Genomic DNA, 10918 nt, shown 5'->3' on the forward strand with positions numbered 1-10918 from the left:
TTTTAAAAAATGTTTATATCTTAGCCAATGGAGACCTTAGAATTGGCAAAGCGATGACAACTTTTTCGTATTATTGCTATTATTCAAATTTCCATTTCAGAGGAAAAAAATACGAAACCAGCTGTTTCGCGGTGTAGCATTATAAAGCTCGTAGTTATCTTTAAATTCCACGCTTATCAATGGAAATGTAAAGGCTTTTGATATGGAACAGGATATATTTCGGAACCTTTTGTATTACAGTGTGTATTTAAACCGTGGTGGGAATTGCTGGACTTATTATTTTTTTTATTATACTTTTTATGAATAAGCAATATTTTTCACGGGAGTTATCCCTTGTATTTTCAAATTTAAAAGGAAGCAAGCTGCTAGCTTCATTAAGTTTCCAGACAGTTTTGCACTTCAAGATTTGAGTGTTCATTCATTTCTTTCTAAACGCTACATCCGCGCGTGGCTAGAAATCAGAAATCGCTTTTTTACACCTAAGCTCTTCCTTATTAAATCAGTGCTAGAAATATGTGGTTTCCTGCAAGCCTTGTAGTGCTTTACAGTATAAGAATTCTGCTGTTAACTGCCAGCTCCGCGGCTCGGTACACCGATTTTTGTGTGAGAAGCTTAGCGCGCTCGTCAAACGGAACATTAACGCTATACATTTGAATAGTGCCCATTTTATCAACACCTTTCATTCCCACTGTGACGCTCTCCAGGATGTCTGCATTGAAGACTAGCCCTTCGCCAGTGTATGCGTATAAGCCACCACCGGCGTTGTAATACGCCCCGGCAAAGAGGATCCCCATTAAGGAATATTCCCCATCTCGGCGTACAATCAGCGGTGAACCGGACACTGCGGCGTCGAAGCCGCCGGAGAGTTTCAGGACTTGTGTGTTAAGGATTGTATAGGTGTCAGGCACCCCGATGGAGACTTGGAATCTCAAGCTATCAGTGTTTTTGCCGTGGAAGATGGCACAGAGGAGGTCCCCCTGGCGAGGCATGTTATCGTCTCCTTTAACCAGGTTCCTGAAGTCGAACGGTTTAAGTCGCGTCAGTAGTTCCTGCTCATCTCTCTCCCAGGTCGTGTTCTCCTGTTTCTTGCGCAGACCTGTGTACTGAACACCGAGTTTGATCAGAGTCAAGTCTCGATTGCGGTAGTCAGGCCTTCGACCTGGTGGGACCATACGGTAAACTACTGCTCTCCTCTCTTGAGCAGCGAACATTAGGGTCACCCCTCCAAACGAGAAAACACAGCTTGCGTTTTCCACTTGCTCTCGGTTGCGGATCACATGTGAAGTCGTTAGCACCCAGCCTTCGCCCATGTATATCCCAGTGCCTACGTGTTTAAACTTCGAGCTTGGAGTTGCAACGACAATACGGCAGACACCCGAGCTATACTCCTCCAATTTCTCCAACACTTCGCTCAGGCTTTCATTCTTGCAGAGTTTCGCCTTTGTGTTTTCCGCAATTGGCAGCAAGGATAGAAATTTCTTCCGCGAACTCGGGTCCTCGTGGAGGAACTTCTCGACTTCGCTTTGATAAAGGAATTTTCGGCCGCGAGAAAGTCTTCGGTTCGCAGGTATATTCGCCATCGTCGCCCTACGAGTCTAAGACCGTGTGAAGAAATCGCGAAAACAAACCCTTGAGTAAAACCCTCCCAATGTGGAAATTCAATAGGGGTTGCCATGGGGATGTCCAGTCATGGGCTGACATCCGTCTACGAGTGGTCAAGCCGCGATATAAAGTTTGTTTTACGAACAAAGGAAGACTAACTATTATTCAACTCGTTAGTATTCTTTGAAAGCGTTCACACGTTATTTGTAGGAATTTTTATCGCTCCATGACGCTCACACAGGAGATACAACTATCCGATAATTGCTAGTATTTTTAACATTAAAGGAGTGCATTTTCCTGGTGATCGTAATACCTAGAAGGATTATGTAAACATCAACAAACAGTCATAAAGAAAGAAGGGAAGTATTTGCATACTCAGGATAGCAGCTGCTGTGTCTTGTAATTCACTCAACTCCAAGGTGTTCCCTTTTTGGCAAGTCAATTTTAATTTTGTCGAAGGTCTTGACTAAGTTTGGACCCTTAATGGTTAATACCGTCCATAATAACCTGAAAAAAATGTTAAAAAGAATTGCTCCGGTTTTTAATTTCCCTTTTGTTTGAACATATAATGTTTTCATTCTCGATGAATGGTACCTCGCGCCGCTATTGTCTTTGCTAAAGATTAGTCCTAACAAGCGTCCACAATGCACGTTTGTGTGCCTATATCATTATATAGCTTGCAATCATTGAGTTTTGATCCCGACGAGCTCTTTTTGCAAACAAAGAAATCGGTAATGCATAAATACGTCAGGGGAGATTAGCGCTTTCCTTTAATTCCATCGTTAATAGCGAGCTTGGAGCCCTGACGAATTTGTGGGTGGTGTTTTTATTGTTTTAATTGCTAATGGTTGCGTGGCGTGTGACTTGTGACCGGTTTAGGAGCTGTTCTGGATGATTCGCAGTAAAATAAGTTTCTTTTTCACGTTTACAATTGAATCTTTTTATTTTATTATTGAACGTTACAGTTAATTTCAATCTATAGTTTATTACCAGCTTACTATTTTCCGAATATTTCGATGTTTTCCTTAACGCCTGTTTTTTCCGTTCCCCTTTCCTCTCGTCAGAGTTTGATTTGAAGGTGTTACGTTTTAGAGTGAAATTTTTGCTAGAAAAATAATTCTAGGTGATTTTTTATGTGAGAACTTTGTAACAGTTTGTCGTTCCTTTTTCGTCTCGACAGAGTTTGATTTGAAGGCGGTACGTGTTGTTAGAGTGCAATTCTTGCTAGAAGTGATTGTTTTATGTGGGAACCTTGTAACAATAATATTGGGCGTTCCCTGCATGTGTCAAGTTTTTGTGGATGAGTGTTTTTAATAATAATATTACCATTTTTAGTATTCAGTCTATAATGGCTTTATTCACTTTAATTTTTGAGGTTTGAATTATCGCGACATCATTAATTTCGTGAATTTCCGTTCCATCGTCTTTGGTTATGACGTCACGTATTATCCCGATTAAGTGCGCGCGTCAACAAAGGATCTACAATTTGAACCACCATGGAATCGCCGCAAGCTCACGATACATCATGAAAAGGAAAAAGTAGGCGTCATGTGATTCCACCCAAGCTATGCGCTGTTGGTTTTGGGGCATTTTGCTTGTTTTCATAGGAGTGAGCTTCAACGCTGTCCTCGCAAGCGGTAAGTCCTGTTGTGTGACGCGAGTGTGTGCGCGTGCGCGGTGCATTGTTTTGGAAATAAAGAAACAATCGATAGTTTTAGTAAGATCAGTTAGTAAGATGCTCCGTTCCCTTTTTAACATCGTTTTCTCAATGAAAATAGAAATTGGTTTACACGCTTGTTACCGATAAAATTGGCCGTTTAATGAAAACGGGATGAGGTATATAATGCCGAGAGTCAAAAGCAGATATTTTGGAACTTTGTTCAGTGGCACTTGAATTGAGACTGACCGCATATTTTTCTTAGAATCTGGAAATAGCCTTTTGCCTGACTGTGTTTCGGCTATACGGCTGCTTTGGGCGCTGCATGAATATATTTTACACTTGAACATTCCTACAATATGCATTATGTTTGGCTCCAGATGCAGTTGTGCGATGGTAAAAGGTAAACAAAAAACATTTTTTTGCTTTGCAGAGATAAGATGTCCCTCCCCGCATTACTTTGACAAACTCCACTGCGTCAAGTCCAAGAAAGGCCACGGCTACAGGCCTGGCGACGAGTGCGAGATGATGTGCAAGGAGAGCTATCAGATGCGAGCAGCCCCTGGTGCTCCTGCTATCAAACACAATGCTTTCGTGTCCAAATGCGACCAAAACGGACGGTGGACGGGCATCGAGAAGGGCTGGCCAACCTGCCACGGTATGACTGGTAAAACTGGTTGCGGTGGCTCGTTTGAGTGGCGACTGATAGCAATGATTGTTGTTTGCTGTTTTCTGAGGAAAAAAGTGAATTATGTTTTTGTTAGCGGTGATAATAATTGTAAGAATGATGATCATAACTTCTCTAATAATAAAAAGCTAGTGGTGATCGCGATGATGATGACGATAACCAACGTTTTTGTTGTTGTTTTTCCTGCTGCTGATGATGCTGCGTCTTCTATTCAAGATTTATTATTTGATTTTATTTGTTTGTGATCAGAACCTGAATCTGTTTATATATTATTACTTATTTGTTAAAAAGCGATATGTTGCCCTTCCCCTTGGCAGTCGGCATGACCATACCCATTCATTGAACGGCGCTGTTTCTCATCGTAGATGTTACCCCACCTGAGCTAAAGGTGCCTTGTCCCAAGTCCATCACGCGAGCTACTGACCGCGACAGTGATCTGAGCTGGGTGTACTGGGACGAGCCATCAGCAGTAGATAACTCTAAAGTCCTGCCTGAGAAGACTACAATACCACGTGACCTGCATACGCCCATGCAATTTCCGGTTGGCTCGTCCGCTGTCCAGTACACGTTCAAAGACGGCAGTGGGCTCACCACCACCTGCTCTTTTAACATAGTAGTCTATGGTGAGGTCTTATTTCAACTAATTACGGCTTTTAATATTTTTGATAACAGAATGTAAACCTGTGAGTTTAGGACCTCATTGTAAACAACTCCGGTCACGAAAAATGATGTGTCATTCAAAACAAATATTCTATCCCCTTATGATAGTGTTTATGCTTATAACTGATACCTCTTTACTGTGCATGCTGTTGTATTTTGTAATGACTGATGTTCAGCACGGGCCTTTCTCACGGACAAACTCGCGAATCCCAAACTAAGCGTATATGCTTCGTTAGACCTGACTGTTGAGTTCTCTGGCCGTGTTATTAGTTATTGCCATAGTTATAGGGCAAGGAGAGAGGGGAGCTTTGTCCGGCCTCTTTCCCATCTTACGGCCCTGTAAGGATGTTGCAAAGTTATTAGTTCTGGTTAATTGCTCATGTTAATTGAAATGCTTCCCTCCTTTTTTTTAGAACGGATGAAACTGATCAAAACGTCACCCAAAGCGATCTACATTATGCCAAATCGTAACCTTACCCTCCACTGCGCCGCAAAGGCACAAAAGCATGTCACTTATAAATGGTACAAGTCTGATGGTCCAATAGTATCCAGCTCTCGTCTTACAGTAGTGCCCGGAAAAGGCCTGGTGATGAGTAAACTGCGAATGGCTGACTCTGGGATTTACCGCTGTGAAGCAAGCATTCCAGACGATATTGCGGGCGAGGAGAGCTACAGTGTACACTTACATGTTACTTGTGAGTGATGACTAATTACATCAGATTCTACATTTATTCTTAATATATTTTTGTGAAAAAAAATTATGGTGGGTGGGGTGGAATGGGGTGGTAAAAAAACCCTCATAGAAATACTTTTTTTTATCGATTCCAGGGTATCTTAGGTTTAGGGGGTGAGAGTTTTTGCTCTGAGAGTATCCGTGTTTTAAATGCGATCTTTTCTGGACTCACACAAAAGTCAAAATGTGGTAGATAGGTGGACATTAGGATATTTTAGTTTGTTGGTTGGTCTCCACAAGAGGTCAACGTCATGATTTTAACATACTGCTCATCAAACATCAATCGTTTCGCATTCACTTCTCGAGTATAGATAGTTTGACTTGGCTTGTGCGCCCTGGCCTTGTCGTCACGTCGCAGTCGTTCACGGGAACGGGTCGGAGTAAATGAACTGGGTAGGCTGTCCATTACGGATTGGCGAGAATAGGGCACTTATCCACATTCCCATCCCTCTGGACATTTTTATCAAATAAAGCGTTTTCAATCTTTTAACAAATTACCGGCCGGATGATGTAGATCGGCAAATGGCAATAATTTCGCAATTTCTTATAAATTGTGCCATGTTATGGACGTATTTATCTCACAATTTATTGCTTCCCAATCTCCCCCTCCCCCTTTCTAATTGCATCGCTACTTAACACTTTGTAGACCACTCCCGTTTTATGCCCGCTGCTCTCTCGTCTGTATATAAGCTCCCTCCATCCCATTCCATGCCATCCCATCCCATGCCATCCCACCCCAAGTGCCATGGTACCAATGCCTGCTTGTAACACGCAAATCAATCATCAATCACCATTTAAGGCGAACAATGTATGTTTCTGGTAAAGGAGTTAATTTATCACCTCAGTCCTTCCATAATTAGTAATTCGGCGTATTCGCCGCTTGCATTGACAAAAGCTTTTTTATTAGGCTTATAACATTTGCTTGTTATATTTGTGTGTTGTGACTTTCAGCCCGAATTGTCTGGTCCAAGTGGGGTGAATGGGGCGAATGCTCGGCTGAGGGCATCAAATCTCGTCTACGACATTGCATCACCGAGCTAGGCCAGCCAGCACTTGGTTGCAGGGGACCGAAAACGGAGAGAACCACATGTGATAATAAATGCAAGGAGCTAGAGGAATCAGTAACCACCAGCACACCTTCAGTACCACTCACCACTAGCCCCCCAGAAGTTAAGAAAAAGCCTGCTGCAGCAGCCCAACATAGTTCTAAAGGAAGCATGTTTGAGCACATCGTAAACAAGGGGTTTCACTGGCATTCTCACCTTGAGAACATTACTGATACCTATACGGGAAGGGCACGGATTTTTTTCAAGAGTTTCTACGGAAGACTTGCGTTTGGGAGTGTGCTTGGTATTCTCCTGATAGCGTCGTGCTGCTGCTGTTTCATCTGCATGTAAGTGAGCCTTTGCACGCGAGCAGCTTACTGATTACATATCAATGATGATTGAATCTTCTCCATCTCAGCAAATAACTGTCAATATAACTCATTCCAAAAAGAACGAAAATCCTAAATCATAAGGTTTGCCATGCGGTCAAAACAGTAGGGAACTCAAATCGATCTGTAAGACAAAAAATACAGCGGTGCCTACATCAACCGGCCACCCTCGGGCCTGAACTAAGTTTGCCACCAAACAGAGGTTAGCCTCTTAGTGGAGATATCTCGATAGAGCATTTTAATAAAAAGGTAACGTAACCACCATATCGCCAAAACCCCACCTCAGCAATGTACCCAAAAATATCAGTATACCTATGACTTGACATCACCCTCAGCAATTACTTGGTGCGCGCCTAGTTATGGTGTAAAAAAGGTTCCTAGGTCCGGATAATAAATGGGTATGTCAGGGAAATTCAATCACGAGAGCTTAAAAAACAACGTCATTTTCAGAGGACATCACTTCGAAAAGAAAGAGAAAGAGAAAGCCAAATACCATCCCCTTGTCTACCATGATCCTGAGAATCCACCTTCAACCATCGACTACAGTGATCTCGAAAAACTTGACATAACATCCGATGCAGCTCAGCCGAAGTCACAAGCAGACGACTTTCTTGATTCGGAAGACGCGAAGCTTTTATATGATCCGGCGGAAGAGTCGTGTGATCGGAAAGCGTACGAGAAGAGACGAGTGATTCACGAGCTAACACCGAAGCGCCGAAAGTCGTCCCTTGCGGAGGCGATACAGATCGCCAAATCTGTTATCTTGGAAGAGGGTACGGACAAGGAGCGCGAGAAGAGAGTCTCGGAGAAGAGAAAAGTAATCAACAAAGTCACCAGCAGCGGTATTTGCAAGGTAAGCCCTTCCACCAGTCAATTAGCCGTTGCCATCGCGGCACCCAGATTTACATACACTATATGAGAGCCATTGTTACTTTGAATCTAAGGTTCGCTTATGAAAAATAGTACGTAGATGGGGCTAACTGGGGCTAACCAGCAGCGGTATTTGCAAGGTAAGCCCTCTCCCTTCCCCCAGTCGGTGCGCTATTGCCATCGCGGCACCCAGTTTTACTTACACTATATGAGAGACATTGTTACTTTGGATCTAAGGTTCGCTTATGAAAAATAGTACGGAAATGGAGCTAACTGGGCCTAACCAGCAGCGGTATTTTCAAGGTAAGCCGTCTCCCTTCCCCCAGTCGGTACGCCATTGCCATCGCGGCACCCAGTTTTACTTACACTATATGAGAGACATTGTTACTTTGAATCTAAGGTTCGCTTATGAAAAATAGTACGTAGATGGGGCTAACTGCAATTATATTTGTCAATGCCTTTTCGTAGTGTTATAAGACTGTAGTTTTAAGACAGACACATTTTAGTGAGCAGAAAAGACCTCACATATAACACCAGGGCTCGTTGTAAAGTGTAACTTTGGCATCTCCTTTATGTTGTGGGTGCTTCTGTTAATGGTACCTTCCGCTTGTTTGCAGGGCTCGTTGTTGTCCAGTATCAGCCAGTCTAAAGCTGTTATCATGGATGAGGGCGTAGACAAGGAGCGGGATAGCTGGGTGGCCGAGAAGAGAGACATGATTCGTGATAAGACGCAGACTCGGCGCCGATCACTCGCCGACCAGATCACCATTGCAAAGTAAGAGGACATGTTGATATACAAGGGCGTCAGGAAAAGGGGACCTTAGGCTTCTGCCCCCTCTATCATTATTTTTCCTTTGAGCACTGCTTACTCAACAGCCATTTGTCATCTACATGATGTATTTAAAAGTAAGCAATCTTATATAGTGGTGGATCCTCCTTCTTTCTAAAAGGATTCCTCTTATAAATAACTTGAATTCCCCAATAGCTTGAACCCTCAATAGTTATGCGGGTAGAAATGACCTGAAGTTATAATGTCTGTTGAATTTTGAAGTCGAATATGCAGAATACCAGTTATCCGAAGGAGTGCATCTTTGTTTATATTAAAATTAAATATAATACTCAACTTTATGTGAACCTGTCATATTCATTTTATTGCAGGGACATTATTTTTGAAAAAGAAGAGAAGGCAAAGCAAAAGGGCAGAAAGGGTAAAATTACCAAATCAAAATCCCAGAAAGATCAGACCAAAGATAAGCCTAAAGTGCTTCAACACAACAGCTCTCCCGCAGTAACCCAATCACGACAGTCTAAAGAGTCCTCTAAAGACACACGAAAAGTCGACCCACCAGCACAAAGTAGTACCACCCCTGAGCCAAACACCTTATACAGAGGCAACTATTCAATCAAGAATCGCTCCATACTAAGACAAACCCATACCTTATCGCCCACTCTCCCACGTATTGATAGCGACAAAGCCCTGGAGGATATCGGACCCAAGAAAGAGCCCTTGAAGTTCGAGCAGAGAGGGTTTTCAGGCTCCGTCGGGGGTGGTAAGGATGTGGACGAATGGGCCAAACAGGTGCTGGATCATGCCAATCAAGGATGGCTACAGGATATGTCAGGTAATGTGTTGACAAGGAATGCTCGGAGCTTGGGTGGTCTCTTTGTCACACAATTAGCGCTAACATAGTGCACAATTTTACTGGATATGGGGCGCCAAAATATGGTGGCTCTTGAGTACGGTAAGGGACAGGGAACAAGTGTGGAAGCCAAACCTGTTTTTATTTTTCTCTTGCAGATGACGAATCCCCTTAAAGATAACTCTCTCAAAGTCTTTCATTTAACTTGGACTACTTGTTTAATCATTGTAAAACTAATTTAAGTAAACACACGTCACGAACTCTATCTCTTGACACAGAATGTTGTTAATGATGTAATATCTATTTTTATCATTCCTAATGAATGCAAAACATAAATTTTAAAGTTCTAAAATATCTTATTCACGTAATAAGAAACATGCTGTACTGGAACAAAAGGATACGCCACCGTAATATGGATGTAATTTGTTATTAACTGTATATTGAAGAGTGAACTGTTCATCTAATTCTCATATTCCTGCAAGAAGGGACTCACTTATCCAGCCAAGGTGTTTTCTGTACTCTCTGTGTGATCTCTTATAAAAAAAGTAACTCGACGAATGGTATCCAAAATTACTATCAAAAGTAATGCAGCTCTACTAGAATAAGATTATCACAACCACCAAACACTTAAGGTATCATCTAAAACGTTTTCTCCCTCCCTCCCTCCCTCCCTCCCTCCCTCCCTCCCTCCCTCCCTCCCTCCCTCCCTCCCTCCCTCCCTCCCTCCCTCCCTCCCTCCCTCCCTCCCTCCCTCCCTCCCTCCCTCCCTCCCTCCCTCCCTCCCTCCCTCCCTCCCTCCCTCCCTCCCTCCCTCCCTCCCTCCCTCCCTCCCTCCCTCCCTCCCTCCCTCCCTCCCTCCCTCCCTCCCTCCCTCCCTCCCTCCCTCCCTCCCTCCCTCCCTCCCTCCCTCCCTCCCTCCCTCCCTCCCTCCCTCCCTCCCTCCCTCCCTCCCTCCCTCCCTCCCTCCCTCCCTCCCTCCCTCCCTCCCTCCCTCCCTCCCTCCCTCCCTCCCTCCCTCCCTCCCTCCCTCCCTCCCTCCCTCCCTCCCTCCCTCCCTCCCTCCCTCCCTCCCTCCCTCAAAAGTCTCAATCGCCACTGCCCACACCTGCGTGAACATTGATTTATCCGCATAAATTAAACAGGATCTGTGCACGCTCCAAGCCCCCCCCCCCCTCCCCCCCCCAAGAAACATTTTTGGAAACCTGGACAGTCGTAATCAGACATGCGCAGTAGTTCACGCAGACGGAGATGAAATCCTTGGGGCACGATCCTGGCTTTCAAAAATCTGGAGTAGAATCGTGTTACAATTGGTTGGTGTACTGATATGCTGCTGAAGTTATTCAGACTCTGCACGTTCTTGTGACCGGAGATTTGCATGATGTGAGTTGGGGGAACTCCTTGATCGTTCAATTTTTGAATCATCCTCTTTCTGCCGCTGTGGTTTGTAAGATTTGTGAGCATCCAATCCACCCTTTTCAGCCATTGTTTTCATGAGTAAGTTGATATTTTTATTCCCATAGTCGCTGCTTTGAACCACGGTTTTGTGCTGTCGAGGTTCGTGTGATTGAACGGGCTTTCTGCGGTTTTCATCTCGTCTGGTCGCTCGCTGTGCTCAAGAAAAATGTTTCAATCC

General features: G+C 43.9%; 2 protein-coding genes across 3 annotated transcripts; one reads left to right on the plus strand and one right to left on the minus strand.

The window, feature by feature from the left end:
• Positions 1-195: 195 nt before the first annotated feature.
• On the minus strand, positions 196-1640 carry LOC116601155. The gene has a single exon (XM_032361827.2). It carries the CDS (start codon positions 1578-1580, stop codon positions 543-545), a length of 1038 nt encoding a protein of 345 aa, XP_032217718.1. The 5' UTR covers positions 1581-1640; the 3' UTR covers positions 196-542.
• An 801-nt stretch (positions 1641-2441) lies between these two features.
• On the plus strand, positions 2442-9839 carry LOC5517363. Of its 2 annotated transcripts, none has more exons than XM_032361825.2 (9): positions 2442-3239; positions 3693-3917; positions 4313-4570; positions 5021-5302; positions 6292-6733; positions 7226-7628; positions 8263-8420; positions 8804-9267; positions 9444-9839. In XM_032361825.2, the coding sequence occupies exons 1-9, from the start codon at positions 3170-3172 to the stop codon at positions 9458-9460; spliced, it is 2319 nt and encodes a 772-aa protein (XP_032217716.1). In that variant the 5' UTR covers positions 2442-3169; the 3' UTR covers positions 9461-9839. The 2 variants fall into 2 exon arrangements, with proteins under 2 accessions (XP_032217716.1, XP_032217717.1); XM_032361826.2 differs by lacking the exon at positions 2442-3239 and adding an exon at positions 3285-3438.
• Positions 9840-10918: the final 1079 nt, after the last annotated feature.

This window comes from Nematostella vectensis, chromosome 1, assembly GCF_932526225.1.
Source record: "Nematostella vectensis chromosome 1, jaNemVect1.1, whole genome shotgun sequence".
In the NCBI taxonomy this organism is placed as follows: domain Eukaryota; kingdom Metazoa; phylum Cnidaria; class Anthozoa; order Actiniaria; family Edwardsiidae; genus Nematostella; species Nematostella vectensis.